This window comes from Callorhinchus milii, unplaced genomic scaffold (assembly GCF_018977255.1).
Source record: "Callorhinchus milii isolate IMCB2004 unplaced genomic scaffold, IMCB_Cmil_1.0 Scaffold2, whole genome shotgun sequence".
NCBI lineage: Eukaryota > Metazoa > Chordata > Chondrichthyes > Chimaeriformes > Callorhinchidae > Callorhinchus > Callorhinchus milii.
In genome coordinates, this window is record NW_024704743.1 from 89,348,717 (window position 1) to 89,369,155 (window position 20,439).

Here is a 20,439-nt window from a genome sequence, read left to right on the forward strand (position 1 = left end):
TACTTTGGTCATTGTGCTTCTGCACACCGCTATTTCCCTGGAATAAATTAGCAACACCAATACCAATGTAAAGCACACTCATACCGAAATGGCATGAATTGAATTGATGCATAGACCCGATCTGTGATAGCAGGAGTGGTCTGAGATTGGGAAGGAGCTGAAGCATCTAAAGTGTGCTGTCCTAGTGTTCTGGCCAATAATCCCCCAGATAATAAATTAGTTATTCAGTTATGAAACACTTTTGAGACATTTCGTCGTGATAAGGTGCTATATCAAATGCAAGGATTATTACCACATCCATAAAGGCAATACTAGTCTGACTCACTGGTGGGCACATAATTTTTCCTTCGATGAGTCAGACTTGTACCAGGCGATCAGTACAATAACGTCATTAATATGTTTCAGACCGTCATAACAAGTCTATATTCAACCTCAGTGCCAAATTTGTAAATGGAGCAATGTGAATTCACTTGATACAATCAAGTTTAACACAAATTTAAATAAGTAGCATGAAAGCTATGCTTTGATTTAAACCATAAGATGTTGAACTAGTTAATGCTGTATCCTATACAGCAACACACTGTACAATAGCTTAGTTTACCCTCAAAATACACAACCACTACACTTTACAATAAATCATGTGAACTGCTTGGAGATGTCCTTCTGATGTGAAAGATTATATCAAATGCAAGAGTTATTTTTTAAAACTTCCACTCCTTAATGTTATGCTGTATTCAGTTCAGCGAGTCCACAGCTAGAAAATGGGATCATTAAGAACAAAGTGGAAAATATCATTGCTTTCCACAGTCAGTGAACATCAGTTGTTTTTTTAACTTCTAGCCATCTAAATCTGTTACAAGCTAATGCATTCTGACCAGTGACTTTTATTACCTAGTAAGGCAATAAATGTGGAACTGAGCTTTTTGTCAAGCCAGACTTTCGATAGTGCGATCAATTTACAACTGTTTAAGACCAATTGTTAAAAGGTCAGATTGCCCAACTCAATCCAAGCATTGCTCCTCAGGTTTTCAAACCCATAAAAAGGTGTTTTGCTGTGTAATGCATTAAAATGACATGAAACACTCAATATTGTAAATGCAAGGATTATTACATTTCTTTCTAGAAATACATATAGCACTGCAATGTTTATGCTGGCTAGCAGGAACATCTCTCCAACCCAATCTGTTTTTTGAACAAGTTCCCTCGAGTCAGGAGGATGTGAGTGAAGTACTTTTTGTTATTGGGAGGAGTCTTGCCTTAAGATTCTTGGCTAGTATATTGGGAGAAACTCCATCCTCTTTTTGAATAGACCCATGGGATCCTTACCTGAACAGGCAAATGGTACCTCAGTTAAATGTCTCATTAGAATAATAGCACTCTGAACAATGCAGCACTCCAGCAGCAAGAGTTTCAACCTGGACTAGGAACTAAAGTCCTACTTGACCCCACATCATTAGCAAATGCTGTGATGGGAGAATAGTAGAGTGGATATTCTGGAGGGATGAGATCAGATGGACCTGTGTCACCCAAACCAATCTTATGATCTTCTGAACCTATTGACTCAGAGGTCCCAATGCTACCAACTGAGCTAGACTGGCAAATCAATATAATGTGGATTTCTGTCATTATCAATTCATCCACATGCTCTATGCAGTTCACTGGGGGCTATGTTTCTTCCAGTTCAGTTCCTGTTAACAAAAGTCCTTATGGGTAGGGTGGTCCTAGCTGGACAAATAGTGGACAATTATTACAGTGGCAAATTGGGAAAAGATTGCATATTCCTTTCCTGATTAATGAAAATTTCCATACATATGTGGATCACCATCTGGTTTGGAGACTCCTGCATGGTGATGGATTTCTGCATGTGTCAGGCATCCAGCTGACCAAAAAATCATCTGGTTATTACTATTGTCTATCGCTTGTGATATTAGTTGTGCTCTCCAGGGCCCAATACTTTCAAAATACCATCAGTCACAAACTCTATCCTCTGAGTGTGGATATGAGTTCTATCCAACTGTGTTGTTTAGCTCAGACACCTGTGTTGTTGATATTAACACTACAGGATTGAATACTTTCTCATGGAGAAGTCACAGTTCTGGTTTAATTCCGAGGCTGTTGTAATTATGAAGACAAAATTGGTCAGTAGTTTTCCACTAGATTTTAATTAGAATCTACAGAAATTCACAGAGATGGTAGATTTTACAATGTGTCTTTGACACAGAAAGTAATAACTATTGCACCATCATTTAGAACCAAGATTTTGCACAAAGGATTAAGAAATTCCATTTAGAAATATCACAGTATTTACCCACTGTACTATTTAAAGATGAGAAACCGAGGGTTCACTACCATTCTCCCATCACAGCATCAAGCTGATTTGTTGTTAATTGATATGGGTTCAAGTGGGAATTTGAGCTCATTTGAATGCTCTGTGCTCTATTTCATGTCCCTCATCTGATCCAGCCCAGCATTAGTAGGTGAGCTTTCAGCCTTCTCTCTCCAGTTTACCTTTCTCCCTCCACATCTTCAAAACCCACCTTAAGACCTCTGTTTTCAACCATGCCTTCTACCACCTCACCACCCCCACTTCCTCTCAAAGCTCGGACTCTAGCCAGCTACATGAATTGCTTTGAGCTGTCCTCCTGACACTATGTAAAACTATGTTGACTGATTATGTTTTGATATTTGCAGGGTATACATTCTTTTACAAAGACAAGCATTATTGGAAATTCAACAACCATAAGCTCAGAGTGGAACCTGGCTACCCCAGATCAATCCTTAAAGAATGGATGGGATGTGACCGAACTAAGAATGGAGGCAGCGACAGGCATGGCACTCAGGACGATGTCGACATTGTGATTAAAATTGATAACACGTCCAGCACTGTGGATGCCATCGCCATCGTGATCCCATGTACTTTGGCCTTGTGCTTTCTGGTGTTGGTTTACACAGTGGTTCAGTTCAAGAGGAAAGGAGCGCCACGGCACATACTGTACTGTAAGCGTTCCATGCAAGAGTGGGTGTGATTGAAGCTGGACACTGTGAGATTTTAATAACAGGGATGTAAACCCTGCAACCCAGCAATGAGCCACGCATCTGTCTGCCTGAGACACGTGAATTATGGTTGAGTTTCTTGGAGCTGTCTGTTCCGAGCATGAATGGAGATTCTATAAAGAGAAGGGGGAAGCTTCCATGATACACGGTATCATCTGTATTTCGGTCCTTTGTCGTTCTTTGATGCGCCATTCCGTATAGGCCTTTTATCTGCACGCTTGATGCCCTAGTGGACTTTGCCCCCGGAATTAAGAAAAAAAGGAAAAAAAATGCAAACAGAACACTGGTACTATACTTCATTGCTGAATCAGATCTCTTTCCTACTCGGAGAGTGTGGTTAAGAATCCTTATGCTGACTTTATCTTTTTTTCTGAAGCAGAAAGACTCTTCAGCTTTTGCATTCATTTTCCAAAGAGGATCACAATCTGTCTAATAAGGAAATATTGCTGCACTTGATCCTTTCAAGTACAAGGCCAGGATCACAAAGCATAGAAAATTAGACTGTTCTGAAAGTCTGTCTCCAAGTAACAGGGGCCAAATATCTGCAATATTGTAACAGCCTTAAATATATATTTTTTCTTTTTGTTTTGTAAAGCAGTTCAGAACAAAGGTGATACTTGGGATTTTCAATAGCTGTGGTTGATGTACATTTAAATTTTATGTAATGGAATTGTAAAATTACACTTAAGGAGTTCCTATACATTGATTTTCCTGCTGTCACTCACCGACTTCCCACCTTCTATCAAACCATCATAGAGGATTTGTTTAACAAAGAAGACTAGAAGTAGCAGTAGAGTGCTATAAATGGAACCATCAAGCAAAAATAAGCCATTGATGCTTTTCCACCCACAACAGCAGCTGAGACCACACGTAGTTTCCGCCAGAGAGACTCGATGGGGTGACAATGCCATGAATATACTTATTGTATAATGACATGGATACCATTTGTGAGCAGCTAAAGAAGTGTGCATTATTGAACTACATATAACTTCTCAGAAAGTATAGCTAATTTCTCAGTGAATTGAAATTCATTGTTCTTAAAACATATGATAGTGACAATTAAGAAAACGTGTGTTAATTATCACATAAGTCAATCTAATGTGGGCATGTGTCATTATCAATTCATCCACATGTCCTACTTGGTTATTACTATTATATAATGCCTGAGATATTAGTGGTGAACTACACAGCCATGACTTCCAAGGTACATTTAACATTACAGTGTTGCGTGCATAAATTGTGCAAAAAACCTTGGTTTGAAGTTGTCGAGCTCTGCAGTTATCCCATAATTAAATCTCCCATTTAGGAAGATGCTAAAGACCTCAATCTGGAAGTTGTTTTTTAGCCTGCCATGTATTTTGAAGTACTGTATGTATTTGTCGTGGGGATTTAGATCAGTACCAATGCAGTTTGTATCCCCACTCTGCTCTTCTTTACCTACCCACACTGTGATTTTAGGAACTCTGGGGTGAAGAGCAGAGGTTATTTGCATAAAGACACAAACTGCACATTATAGAGAACAATTCAAATTCTTCACATTCAAATGGTTCATGGGCCCAGCTTTTTCGGAAGTGACTTTTGAGTTTCTTTGCCTTCCACATACAGGATGGAGGGGAAGTTTAATTACAGGGCAACTGTGGGGAACTGGGGCTTGAGCCAATCCCGTAGCGCAAATTGTTTTTCTCACCATTTTAACATTTAGCAACCAACTGAAATCTTTCTTGATTTTAAGAGCTACTTCCTCCTGGAGAGCAGATTTATCCTGTCACTGGGCTGTGCACTGATGTAACAAACAGCCACTTCACCAATGTAACTCACGGATCAGAACTCCCTTTTGTATGAAAATGTGAGCGTAAAATGGCTTTTAAAATAATTAAAGGTTTGCCTTCAACTTATTACTTAATACATTTTCAGGCTGTTGTAATTACTGAACTTTTTAAAAATTCTTCAACTGGAAAATATTACCATTCCATATCCTTAAAAGTGTTTTCCTCCTGTCTTTGATCTTTAGCAACCAACTATAGACATTAAGTAGAAAGGTAAAGAAACTAAACTTGTGTTTTTTTGTTGATTCTAACATCCATTGCAACTTTCTCACGTTCGCATATTGCTCAGTAAGCCCGAAAGCCAGAGTGCAAGTTTAATGCTGGAGTGCAGCTAATTCAGTGATCTCTGAGGAGAGTAAAATGGCACGAGCACTGTAATCAGCTCTCCATTCCTGTACCTGTATCTTTTTAAATTACTTGTTTTGTGCAGCCTCATTCTTGTTTGTCCACAGCATGCCTGGCTTGCGTGAAGCATTTAAAAGGTATTCGTTGCACAGCAGATTGATATTTGAATGTGTTAGATTGACAAACGTGGGTGCATGACAACATTTTTCTCACTGATATGAACCATAATGATTACTTGACTCCAGGTTTGTTAATTTAATGCATGGTTATAGTGATCAAAAATTACACCAAAACCAAGTTAATGGATTTTTCTTACAATCAATTCTTGGGGGTGATTCACTGCAGATCAGTTACTTTATCAACCCTATTGATGTGATCTTTAATGGGTAAATTTACTGATGATAACAGAATCGTGGCCACCTCTCCCAGATTCTGCAGGTCCGTATTCTTTCTGACTTTGTCGATGAAAACTTTTAATGTGTAAATGTAATGATAAATCTGAGAATTTTGAGAATAATTTCCCCTTCCTCATTTTTGTTACATTCTATTTCCTCTTTGTTAATAGGATGGTAGATAGAGGTCAAGGGAACAGGAAAGCTTATATCTCCAGCCATGAACATAAGTGATCATGTGTAATGGATTATTTATGTTTATAGTTTCTTGCTCTACCCTTTGACTGCTGTGGATGAACAACGCAACCAGTTCAAAATGTATTAAGCATTCAAATCAACAATTTCCCTACCCCCACACCCATTTCCCTCCCCCCCCCTGACCCATGGCAATCAAAGAGTTAAGGGCTGTGCAGTGATTGTTTTGTATTTATTAATTCATATTTATTTTGAAACAGTTCTTAATGTCAGCTGTAAGTGTCTTTTATCGGGGAGGGTAAATGGCTTTTTATACTATTATATTGTATGTATTCAGCATCACTGTTTCACTGTGTTGTATTAAAAAAATGGAGAAAAAAAGAATCTGTCAATAAATAGGAATCCAGACCGGAAAGTTAAATGGGAACTCTCTGTTGAATGGTGTCCTGTAATATTTTTTAATTGTGTTTCTTGAATCTCATTAGACTTGAACTTCTGATTGTACAGATGGAAATGAATCTTACTGTGATACCAGTTTTCATTACACAGATGTATGGGTAAAGCAAAAACAAAGTGCATAACCAATGGTACAAATATCGACTACTCTGTGTTCAAGACATATCCCACATTGCACTGTTCTATCACTGCTCAACTTTCTGATGAGCCGGGCCATTTCAGTTTCATGCACTGTGACTGGTTAGACAATTCACAGCAGATGCATTTCCTGAATCTGTCAAGAGTGTGCTAATAATCACACTACATGAGACAACATTCTTGAATGTACTTAGTGCTTTAGTAATAAAACAGAACAAAGCTTCGTATTCTTTACACAAACACAGAAAGAAGACACCATAACAACGCATTCAGAATAGCCGCAAGATTCACCTGCATTCATCCATTGTCAAGTTTTCTTATTCATTTACAATTAGCAATCCATTTAAAGGGATGCTCTTTACTATTAGACAATCTTGCAATAATTAGGGACCAAATTATAACTTGCAGTTCCAGGATAGGTTACATTTTCAACAAGATACCAACAGCAATAAATTCCATTTGTATAGCGCCTTTCACATCAGGAGGACGTCCCAAGGCGCTGGAACATCTCATGATGGATAAAACCAAGGTTTTGTTCCCCATTACTCAGTGAACAATCCAATGGTTGGTGAATTCTGTTTCCCAATGATGAGAAGAGCTGACGTTGAAGTATGCCTGTATTAGCAAAAGTGGTGATTTGAGCAACTGTTTGAAAACTTAGTTCTTACAAGTCATCGGAAACAACAACTTGCATTAATTTAGTGTCCTAAGGGGAATGTGTTGGGGGCACTTTACAGGGCCAGGGTAGATATTGAGCAAGGGTCAGGGAAAGAGGTGGTTGACTATATGTGAGTTCAACAAGGTAGAGGGACAGTAGTTAAAATAGAAAACGAGGTGATAAGACAAAATGGTATAGGAGGGAGGGAATTCCAGAGGTTAGGAGCATAAGAACTGATGGTATCTTGTTGCAATGGTAACCTACCCTCGGAATGCAAGTCAAGAACCGAACAAGAGGGAGGACACAAAACTATCCCAGGTTAGCTGAGTAGAGGGTACAGGTGGAGGAATAGGGTATGAGAAGTTCGAAGAAATAGAGTTGAGGGTGAGGAACTTGAAATTGATCTGCTGGGTAACAGGAAGGCAGTGGAGGCTGGTGAGAATTGGGGATTGATGGTCATGTGGAGTTTATTGATGTGAGCATAGTTATGTTGAGGGAAAAAGAAAAGCTGGTGATTGAACCGGCCACCAAACTTGCACCCCAGTTCAGAGAGTTTGAGAGATAGGCTAAGGAGATTGAGGAGGTCAGAACCAGAAGAGAAGTTGGTGGGAGGACTTTGGAAGATAACTTCGATCTTATCCATATTAAGTGAAATAAGTTTTGGCCTTTGTCATCCAAACTAATCTTATGATCTTATGAAGTTTAATGAGAACATGGGACCTTGCTGAGCTCTCATGACTCTGGGTGCTGTTCATTGTTTATGCCCAAGTCCTTTTTCTGGAGGGCATACAATGGTGATGACTCTACAGCACTTTTTTGATGTCTGTATCATTTCACTTTCTTCTCACATCACTTTGCACTTTGTGTCACTCATTTCACTTCATTTCACATCACTACCCATTTCTTCATGTTCCACAATTCACTTCACTGTTCTTCAAATAGCTTCAACTTTTGCAGCATTTCATACCATCTTTCTTTACCTCATGTTCTTCATGTCATTTGTCCTCACATCACTTCTCTTAATATCACATCACTTCTCTTGGCTTCACTTCATATCCCACGTCTTAGTCTTTTCAAAACCTTACCAACACAGATGCATTGACGATAGGGAGTTTATGGTAAGGGTAGCATATTACCTGCACTTCCTGTTGCAATGTGTTACTTGTAATTTTCTCCCCTTCTGTTGGCATTCTGATATACAATATTTTGCGGTTATCAGTAGTTCGCTAATAACTTGTCAAGTGGGCACTACTCAATTAGAGACAGGCTGATCAAATTCTCACCCAAATATACACAAACACCATAACAACAACTTGTACTAATATAGAACTTTTCATGTAGTTCTCACAACAGAGATAGAATGGCAGCTCAATGAAAAGATTGGTTGGGGAAGGAGGAAAATGACCAAAGCTTTGTAGAAGGGTTTTAAAAACTGAGAGAAAGTGTATAAAGCAGAGAGATTGCCCAGTTCCAGAGAATGGGGGTAAAGTGCCTGAAGACTGTCTCAGTGATGGTGCGAAAGAGGAACTGGAGGAGCAGATTAGAGATGATAGACACACACACACACTCATTCCACACAAGGGAGAATTACTGTTATGTATGGATAGCTTTAACATAGGCAATGATTGCAATCTTTTTGTCACCCATTATAAAGACTTCACAAAAAGATTACCCTATTTAGAAATAACCTTATGAGAGATCCCACACTACTGAGCAAAGATACCAATTTCAGAATTACTTTAGCAGTCACTGTTCCAATGCGTAAATTCCATGATCGATGTATCATTACAATTGGGAACACAACACAAAATGAGTGGATAAGACTACTGTATCATTAAATCATTTAGTTGAATAGAGGATAGATTTCCAAGGAAAATTGTATTCAGTTTTATACTAGGGAATTATACTTCTAATATTGCAATATTGTCATAGCGATATTTCTGAATACATTTCTTTAACCAAGTACAGCACATTAGAAATAAATCATCTCTTCAGTACTTGAATCATAGAATTATAGAATTTTAAGGCATAGAAGGCAGTGACCCAAGTGGTTAAGGCCCTTAAAAATCCTTGGGATTTATACCTAGGGAAATAGTGTATAAGTACAAAGAGGTCATATTGAATTGCTATGGAATGCTGGTCAGGGCACAGTTGGAATATCGTGTGCAGTTTTGGGCTCTTCATTACAGACACAATGTAAACGCACTGGAGGTGGTGCAGATGACATTCACCAGCATGTTGCCTGGATTGAGGAAATAGTTATAGGGAAAAGCTTGATAAATTGGACTTTATCATTTGGCACTCAGAAGACTGAGAAAGAATATGATTGAGGTATATAAAATGACGGGAGGCTTAGATAGGGCTTAGATAGGATTTAGATAGGGTGCATAGGGAAGGATTATTTCTAGTAGTCAGAGGGTCTAGGACTCAAAAGTAATTTTAAAATCAGAACCAGCAAGTCTAGAATGGGGATTAGGAAGATCTTTTTCATGCAGGGATTGGTGGGAATGTGGAATTCTTTGGGTGGCAACCATGTGCACGTATAGAAAAAGACTGGACACATGGTGAATAGAGAATACATTTGAGGGATATGGGGAAAACCCTGGGTATAGAATTAAGGATAGAATCTAGGATTAGTACTTGTGTGGAGTATTAACACTTACAGGACTAGATGGGATGAAAGGCCTGTTTCTGAGCTGTACTTTCTATGACATCTATGAATGGAAGGCAATTCAGCCCATCTTGCCTGTGCCAACTCTGGTAAGAGCTATTTGATCATCCCAAACCTCTGCCTTATCTCCTTAGCCTGTCTTATATTTTTCCTTTTTATCATATTTGTCTAATACTCTTTTAAAATCTATTGTGGATTCTGCATCAACCACCATTCTTAGGGCATTTTATATCCTAATAATCCCTATGACAAACACCAATGACTCCTAACCCTCTGCCTTTGTTTTTCTGGTAATTATCTAAATAGTCTTAAAATTAGAGCTAGGCCACTTAGGAGTGAAATCAGGAGGCATTTTTTCACACAAAAGGTTGTGGAAATATAGAATTCTTACCCCAAAAAAGTTGTGGATACTGGATCCGTGCAAATTTTCAAGACTGAGGTGGATAGATTTCTGTTAAGTAAGGGTATCAAGGATAATGGGTCAAAGGCGGGTAATTGGAGTTGAGGCTCAGATCAACCATAATTGTATAATATACAGTTCATTCACTTTTCAGTATATTCTGTACAGTCCTTTGAGATGTCTCGAAGACATGATATGGCGCTATTATGAAATGCAAGGGTTATTATTATAAAATGGCGGACCAGGTTGAAGGGGTTGAATGGCCTACTCCTGTTCCTATGTTCCTATTAAAAGGTATATATATATATATTAACACATATATGTGTAAAATATGCATATTTATCTTTTCCTAGTTTTGAACAGCATGAGCAGGTCTCCTCTCTTGAGCAAATTCACATTCAACATGACCCAGTGGAAACATTGGCCTCCAGAAGAGACCAGCTAAATAAATATTTACTTCCCTCATTGTTCTATAGTGGATTCCGATGTAGAAAAAAAATACCAACTACACTTAGTTTGACTGAAACACAAATTGTCTGTACAAATCTTCAATCATGGGAGTCCAGTCATACATTACAGTTCAAGTTGATTTAAAAGGTGTTCAACTAAGAAAATGTTTATTGGGCACGGTTAAATAAGTAACCAATGCTTCTAAAAATCAGTCAATCGTGTTTTTTTAAATAAACTCAAATTATATTCTGCTAAAAGAGTTTTGTTAGCTTATATAGATTTACCACTGAAAGCACAGTTAATCACTCCATTGATCTTTTTTTCTCAACACTTTAAACTCAATTGGCTGTTAACTGATCAGAGTTGGTGGAGGAGCTCACTAGCTCAGTGATTATAACAGGGCTACTCCAACAGTTTCTACAGTCATGTGTTTGGGTCTATTGCATTTAGTATTGTGGAAATAGCCTTCAAATTAAGACTGAATTTTAAGATTGTTTTCCAAATGTCTGCTTGATCTTGAATTTTAATAATTGGCCTAAGCCTATGAATATGAAGAATTTTGGTTCCCCTTAGGCTGAGCCAGGTTGAGAATTCCTCTTGCTGTTTAAAGTACTGTCACTTTGATGATTTATTCTTAGAATATTCTTCTTCTTTTCCATTTATAACCCACACATCATGAATGACTTTAAATTTACCAGCAAAAGTAATTGTAATTTTGCTTATCATACTGATCACCTGAATTCACAGTCCAGGCTGAGCCTCCAGTGCAGGACAGGAGGTATGTTGCTTTATTGGAGGTGCCCTCTTCAGAATAAAATGTTAAACTGAGGTTTTTGTCTGTCTGTTCAGGTAGACGTTAAAAATCCTATGGCACTATTGGTAAATAGAAAGGAATTTCACCTGATGTCCTGACTGATAATCCCCCAAACAAAATTTTAGTTATTTTAGTAAGTTATGGCCATCTGTGAGACATTGCTGTGTGCAATTTACTAAGTGATTAGGGAATATTGCTAACTTATTTACTCTCTGCTATGGGATATTAACAAAAATGTACATAACACATGGACCTGCTCAAAACATCATCTCCTGTTTACTTGAGATCTGCACTAATGCTGAAAGGATCAATTTCAAGATCCTTTCACTTGTCTTCAAATCCCATTGTGCCCTGGCACCTCACAACCTCTCCAGCCTGTTTACTCCCAACCCACAACCTGCTGCCTCTGCTCGATTGGCTCCAACCTTCTACATGTCCCTCATGCCCTCCGTTCCACCATTAGTGACCACAGTTTCAACTTCTATGCCCAGAACCTATGCAACACTCTTCCTCTATCCCTCTGCCTTGCCCCTTCCTTCCCTACCTTCAGGTCGCACCTGAAGACCTTCCTCTTCGACCGTGCATACAGTCACTTCCCCCTCCCCCCGGCTCAGCGTTGTGCTCCATCACTGTCAAGCACTCTGGGATGCTACCCTGAATGAGGGGCGCTGTATAAATACAAGTTGTTGTTGTTGCACTACAAATCCACTTTCTTATTGCAATCAAAATGCTCTCAGTATAACAACAACAACTTGGATTTATATAGCGCCCTCCACCCCGGACGGCATCTCAGAGCGCGTCACAGTAACGGATCCCAGGGCTGAGCCAGGGGGAGGGGGAGGAAGGTGACCAAAGGCGTGGTCGAAAAGAAAGGTCTTCAGCAGAGACCTGAAAATAGGAAGAGAGGGGACGAGGCGAAGGGAGTGAGGAAGGGAGTTCCAGAGACTCTGGGTGTAGTGGCTGAAGGCACAGCTGCCGATGGTGGAGTGGAGGATTCGGGAGACAAGGAGGAGGCCAGACCCAGTGGAGCTATAAATGAGGATAATAGTTCACATTTAAAGGTGAATCTGGTATTTTGCAATCTTTCAACCCATGTAAACATTAACTGGTTTGTTTGGCCCATGTCCAGACCTCAGTTAACTTTGTTCAGATTGGGTCTATATTTTCCAAACTCTTGAAATTCATGCTTTCCCTGCAGGAACATGATATTCCAGCTCAGAGAGTGAGCAGAATAATACAAGGAGATTGGATCTCCTGAGGTCAACTTGTGTGGTGTACAATGTCAATTCAGGTGCATTTGTTGCAACAACAAACCTGTACTCATAAAGTGCCTCTTACGTAGGATGAATGTCTCAAAGCACTTTACAGACATAACAGAGAGAACTGACCAGGGAAAAGGCAAATTGAAAGGTGTTGACCAAAAATACTGTTGAAGAAATATCTTTAAAGAGGGTTTTGAAAAAAGGGAGTAAGGGAGCAAGGCAAAGAAATTTTGAAAGTGGTCTTAAGATGAAATTCTATTGTGCTGGGTTGGATGCTCTCAATAGAGTAATTTGCAGCACCTATTCCAGGGCTGAAGAAGAGTATTAACACTCAAGGGCTCAAGGCTCAGTTGTTAATCACAATCTAGCAACCAATGGAGAAATATGTATATGTAAAGGAAGGACATGACTTTGCCACAAGTACACAATCCTTAACTCCTGTGAAGCGCTTTTAGAAACGTTTCCAATGTGATAAAGTAAGGATTATTAAGATCAGACCTAGCTGCTATGCTCTCACGATTGAATGAAAGGCTGTTCACACTAACACATTAAGAATGGCATTGGCCGATGTTCTGGACAACAGTCCCTATCTGTGGTATTACACCACAGTATGAATCAGCTTGAGAAGAGAAAAAGAAGAAAATTGGGTATTGATGCACAAACAAGGTCAATATTCGAATGTTAGAACTAGCATATTCTTGACTTTTACTGCAGCTTTTTGAAAGTCTGTAAGAAGAATAGTTTCCTCTTCAATATGCTGATGGTTTTTGCTTCAACTACAGCTTCATTGGGTGAAGAAGTTCTACCTAAATTCCCTTTTAGATCTGCGATGCTGTACCAAACATAAAGATTATTATCGTATATTTATACCTCCTTGTTTTGAATTTATCAATAAATGGGAACAGCTTGTCAATATTCACCTTATTGTGTCCTTTTATTAATATTGCTGATGGTGGCTTACTGTAAAATATTCTGTCTGCTTTTAATTGTATTTAAAATAATTAAATGTAGATATGATAATGATAAATGTTGCATGTAATGCATTTCTAGGTTACATTTGGCTTTAATTTATTTCAAACAGTGAAGAAGAAAGGAGGGACTGATGCCAGAAATAGGAAGAAACGATTTACACTGGTCAGTGACTAGGTAATTAAATATAGGGAAAACTCTTTATCAAGTGTTTTTTAAAAAAAAATCACATTTGATATAGTGCTTTTCACATCAGGTGGACATCTCAAAGCACTCCACATAATCTATTGTAAAGTGGAGTGACTGTGTATTTTGTTGGCGAACACAAATTAATAATTTTAGACAGAAGATATTTAAACATCCAGACAGTGAGCAGATTTGCAGTCCTTATGATTGTAGAAGCAATGATTCTTTTCTGGGGCTACAGGCAGCCTGTCTTTTAGGATCTCAAGCAAGTGGCCTTCTGCATGTGTCAGCTCAGACATTATGTGAAAAAATTGCTATTCAACCACGGCGGGAGAGAGGCAAGTCAGTCGAGTCCATGCATATTTACTTTCTAGCAGGAATGGATGATTCTCTCCTCCCTGGCCCTTGGGGACTGAGGACAATTGTAGCATTCTTTCCACAGCGCTGGCTGAGATCAGTTAACTCAGCTTAGATCAGGCATAATACCTAGTACCTTCCTGGTAATATGTTAATTTGGTGTTTCTAACAATAGAGCACTGTGCTCCAAAACCAGTGGCATGCGTTCAAACGACAGCTCTGACTGACATTCAGACTCGCTTTGTGAATCATTTTGGCCAGGCCACTGCATTAAACATCTGAACAGGAAACATAAGGTAGACAAGCAACACAAATATATGCAGTAACATGATATATTTTATGGGAATAACTGATGGAATCTGAAAGCATATTCCCTTTGGGGAAAAAAGTAAACTCCAAAATCTACCATTTACCCACTAATTTAGGCGGATATTTTCTCAGTGAAAACTGTTTAGCAGATGCAATTCTGGTAAATTGCCCCAGCTTGTAGTGTTTCACCCAATCTAAGAGTAAAGAATAAGAACAATAGTAGCAACATTTTATGTTTCTTTCATTTGATGTAGCATCTATAACATCAGAGTTTTCTGTATTTTGTAATGACTGTATTTTGTCGGCAAACACGGCACCCAATTTCCACACAGCAATGTCCCGCAAATACCCGTGAATTGAATGGTCACTTCATGCACCCCCCCCCCGCCCCCAGGAAGTGCTGTTGTCCAGTAATTCTGAGGGCAATTCTTAGTGATTTCACTAAGTTCAACTCAGATCAGATGAATCAGCACACACCAGGGATCAGACTTTCTGATGGAGCTATTCATTTAGAGCCATCCCTCTGGACATTCTCTACCCCCTTTTATTGTAGGAATATGGCTGTAAAATAACTATTTGCTTTTATTTTTCTCATTTCCCCCCACCACTCTCAGATATGAATTGCTCCACAGTTCTATAATCCTTATCGTACTGACACTGCAAAATGGATAAAGCGAGAGACGAGTTGGCAATTCTGCAACATTGCCTATAATTATCTTAATCCTCTCCTTTGACAGGACACTTCCTCAACATGAGAATACACAAGAGCAGAACAGACCATTGTAATCCATGGAATAGTTCTAAATAACTTTTATACTCAATCTAAACTAAAATCCTGCAACGGGTGTGTGGCACTGTTGCTTCCGGATCAAAAGCTTATGGGTTCAAGCCCCATGTTGCCAATTTTGAAACTCATAGACATGGTTGTTAATATTGAGGGCGCACTCTACTGTTGTCAATGATGTCCTTCAGATGCAACATTAAACCATCAAGGGGATGTACAAGATCCTGTAACATTGTTTGAAAAAAGAAGAGTTTCTTCAATGTTCCAGGCAAAAATCTTCCATATAAAATTGACCATTCACTTCATGGCTATTTGTGGGACATTGCTGAGCGCAATGATTGCCGACAAAATAGTAGTCATTGTATAGAAAACTCTCTGATGTTATAGATGCTACATCAAATGAAAGGAATATAAAATGGCAATCCCTGGGCCAGAAGGATCAATGAGTATTCCAACCAATTTAGTGGCCATTGTAGCCTTGGGTTCAGCCAGGGAGGTGTTCATTGTGGCCAATCAACTAGGACATGATCTGGACCAAAAATTCAAATGGCCTGATAATTATTACTGGTGCCAATTATCATATCGAATGTTATTCTTAGCTTACTGAAAATTAGATTCTAATGAAAAAAATATGAATCCCAGAGGATACATAACATTTGGAGTTTTCCTGCTTCTGGGAGGATGAGGACCTGATTTTCTTTCAAAAATGGGAATTTCCATGTATATAGAACCACACTCATCGATCAACATGTACCTCATCAATTTTGATGTCCAGACGATGTGTTCAAGAGATATACAAGTATTTGTAATTGGTTTGCACACCACTACCCATAACACAATTTCAGTTCCCTTGCCAGATCAAAAGAAAATATGATCCAAATGTAATGTGCTTGTCATTATTTGGAACCAGCATATAATATTCCTGTTCAACCAGTCTATGCAAGATTGTAATCTGTAGTTGTAGCATCTGCTTATTCTGAAATACCTACTGTAAGTATTCTGTGGCACATAAGATAAGACTAAAAATTGTTAAATTAAAATTATGTAATGCGTCAGTACGCTTCCAATAAAAAGACTATTAATCCATATTACCAGAATTCATTAATAAGAAGATCGCATTGGTCTAAGTCATCTGAGAACAACAACCATATCAGTGCTTCCAGCTGCTAAATATCAAAGCTAGTTACCAAAGAATTTATAGCATTTGCTGGCTCACTCTTTAGTTCTGCTGCTGTAACTTTAGTAGGTATTCTTTAATTTCTGTGGATATAACATGAAATGTAAGCTTTTTATAACATCTAGCTGTGGTATGCAAAACCTGGGCATATTTTAACATCAGAGACACTCGCTCCACATCAACTATGGATGAATATGATTTATTAAACTGTTATTTCAAAACATTTTAGGAAATAAAAGCATTTGAAAAAACTTTGAACAATGTGTCAATTCCATAGTTATCAAGCCAGTGTGCATGTCAAAAAAACAATGCAAGAACATGACAGAAGGTTTGGGAAAAGCTCTCTAATGGCAGTCAAACACTTCTTAATTGGTTTGACTCTTGATTAAAATATGTTTTTGTGAATGTCAAATTCCGCGACGACAGCAATTTAAATTCCCCAAATTTCACTCTTCTTGTAACTCTGATTTTAAAAATCAATTAATTGATTTTCACTTCAGTAAATTATGCAGAAGGATAAAATAAACACTGGCAGTTATTTTAATCCACAAAATTCAAGCAGAGCTCTGTTCACAGTCTGGGCTGACTCTCCACTGCAGTGCTGTGTGCAGTGCTGCATGGTCGGAGACGCCATCCTTCAGATATGATGTTAAACCGAGTTCACATCTGGCTGTTCAAGTGGATGGTAAAAATCCCATGGCAGTATTCAAAAAGAGAAGGGAGCTTCTCCCAGTTTCCTGGCCAACAATCCCCCAGATAAAATTGACCATGGCTATTTTGGGGATGTTGATGTGTGCACACTGGCTGTAAATTCTCCTACAAAATACACAGTCACCACACTTTACAGTGAATCCTGTGAACTGCTTTGAGAACTTTCAATGACATGGTAAAGGGCTGTTATCAAATGCAAGGATTATTTAATAGTAGTAGCATTATTTCAACAAACAATGATTTTGTTCAGCAGGCTTTCACAAATGTGTTCATGTTTGATCAAAATTGATCAAACTGCAGTGTAAGGGTGTAGGATCTCAGTGTCCAAACCACGAACACAAATCCTGAACAGTTATTGCAGAGCATATAAAGATGTTAACATCATATGAAAAGTGCTTACATAGATGTTCCTAAAATTATTTTTGCTGTATAAGAAATCTGTACTAAAACATAAAACATTGCTTTTTCAGCCTGACACTTTACACACCAAGCACATTCTGTTCCCATCTTATCAGTGTCTTGTTCGAGATAGATGAACATTTCCAAGGTTGTTTACTTGTTATTTAAAGCAGTATTATAAACTTTGGAATCTGAAAATGTTAGCAAAATGTGTCACGCTTTACTGCATAGATTTACGGATTTATTCTGTCTGTTAATGTCTACACTGCTGGTGAACCACCTTCATCATTTCCTTGGAAGAAAGGTTTCATTCACAGCAAAGAGGTGTTACAATTCAGTGCAATACAAAATTACATTTCTGTAGTGTCTTTCACATTAGGAGGACTGCTTAGCAATATTGGCTTGGCACCTGAGGTAAGGGTGGGAGTCTGGGGAACGGGAAAGATAATAGCCAAAAGCTAATTGGGCATTAGCACAACTATACATAATAATAAATAATAATAATAAATAATCCTTGCATTTGATATAGCACCTTATCTCATCGTTGAATGTCTCAAAGTGCTTCACTGGATATACTATGAAGTGGAGTGACTATGTATTTTGTGCACAAAATGTCTCCCCTATCTAAGATACTCAGCAATAAGAAAATAGCTGCATTTATACTTCTGTCATGAAATGGACTTCACCATGTAAGAATTTCTGTAACAGGTAATGGTTGTGTATTTTGTAGACAAACACAAAAGCCAATTTGCACATAGCAATGACCCACAAACAGGCATGAAATGAAAGACCAATTTATGCAGTGTGCTCTCTGGAATTAGGTTAGCAAGTGTTTCCCTCCATGTTTAAGTGGTATGCGGATATGGCATGCTCTGTTTGGTTTGGATACTGATAAAATGGTGGCGCATTCCTGCATGTGCCAGATACCTGGCTAACCAAAAAAATAAAGATCCATAGATTACATTCAGATCCTTCATTTCACCTGCCATGACTGTGTGTTGTAAATAATGCTCCTCCTCTTTCCTGATTTCCCTGTCCTTTTTGAAGATCCTATATCCTGGAATAATGACCAATATTTATTTAACACAAGTCACAAATAGTACCACTATTAGTGAATCACATTGACCTGCCAGAACTATGCTCCAAAAATACATCACAAATGATTCCTATTATTGAATAATAATAATATAATAATCCTTGCATTTGATATAGCGCTTTTCACATCTTCTAGATGTCTCAAAGCGCTTCACAGAATATGCTGTAAAGTGAATTGACTGTATATTTGTGGGCGAAACATGGCAGCCAATTGCTCACAGCAGTGTCCCATAAACAGTCAATTGCTTTATAGACAACTATTCTCTGAAATATAAACATATGAAGAATGTTCTTTATTTGAAGCTAAAATAATACACAAACATCCTGCCATGAAGCTTACCTTCAGTCCACATAGATAATGATAGATGCTAAATATGAAAATATATCCCTCATTTACCTAGCCATTCTATGGGAACTTTGGTGTTTTGCACTGGAGATCAATTTGTTTTAAGGATTGTTTTATTACTCATACCAATCACCCTGGCAGCTGATCTTTTTTTATTGAGTGCTAGCCTGCAATTGAGCCACATGGTTTAAATCATTAGCACATTTTCTGCAGTCCTGCACTTTCCTAACCTTGGAAAACATTATTTACATGTTTCAAAAACAATTATGACCACCAAACCCTTCTGTGGCTTTTGGTTAAGACATTTCTGTTTTACTTTGAAGAAATATGTGTTTATGTTTGACATATTGCTTCACTGGAAGACTTTGTTATCACTTTCTGCCCTCTCTGTCAGTCTCCACTTGTTTGTCATTTCAGTCTGAATAATTTTAACTAACATCTTATTGAGTGGCTTAAGTTACTAAGTAGTAATAGATTTGAATTGTAGAAGTTAGATTAGTACCTCAGAAATACATGCAAAAGGTTAACCTTCTAATGCCATGTTTAGATAGAAGTTGGATTTATATTTCCTGTTTCCAATCACACTTTCCAGAGACAAGAGAGAGTCTTGCAATGCACAACATGCCAGCAGATCCTCTCTAAATCAGATGGTGGTAGGTTTAAGCCCCATGTCAGGATTTTGAACTCACATGTTCTAAGCTGACACTCCAATGATTCGCTGGGAGTGTGCTGTATTGTTGGAACTGCCGTTCTTCAGATGACAAGTTAAAACCAAGATCTCATCTGCCTGTCCAGGGGAATGTTAAAGATCCCATGACACTATTCAAAAACAGAATGAAGTTTCTCCCATTCGCTTGTGCAACAATACCACAAATAAAATGAGGAATCCACTTCATGGCTGTTTGTGGACATTGACGTGTGTAAATTGGCTGCTGCATTCACCTACAAAAAAACAGTCACTACACTTTACAATAAATGCTATATAGTGCTTTGACACAGCCTCCCGACATGAAAGGCACTATATTAAAAGATTATTACTATTGCTATAAAAAGTTGTAACAACTTTTTAAGATTAGGAAAGAAACAATCACCCAAAAGTTTTTAAGGAATTTTTTTTAAAAAAAACAGTCCATTCACACCATCAGCATTTACAGAAACTGCTGTTCTGATAAAAACATGCATTCAGGGCAGTCTCAGTAGTAGACCTCCAGTGTGAACAATTCCTGGGGGTGAAAAAATGCAAAGGATAAAACTTCCATTCAGCATTCTGCGTAGTGCTTTGGTTATACATGATCATAATGGGAAAAGCCATTAGTGACCGATATCGCCAAAGGCAATACACATAATACTGAACAGAAATTTTAGCCAAAGATGTGTAAATTGTGCTAATTTATTACTAAAGACTGTTCGCAATGTCAATTTGTAGCTTTCGCAACATACAAAAA

At 38.2% G+C, this 20,439-nt stretch overlaps 1 protein-coding gene across 1 annotated transcript in view; it reads left to right on the plus strand.

The window, feature by feature from the left end:
• LOC103184936 (matrix metalloproteinase-16) overlaps nucleotides 1-4,099 on the plus strand; it is a 135,896-nt gene extending 131,797 nt beyond the window's left edge. Inside the window, exon 10 of the mRNA XM_007903198.2 lies at nucleotides 2,692-4,099. Within this exon, the coding sequence (XP_007901389.1) occupies nucleotides 2,692-3,026 (335 nt within the window). The 3' untranslated portion in view covers nucleotides 3,027-4,099. The remainder of the gene's footprint in view (nucleotides 1-2,691) is intronic.
• Nucleotides 4,100-20,439: the final 16,340 nt, after the last annotated feature.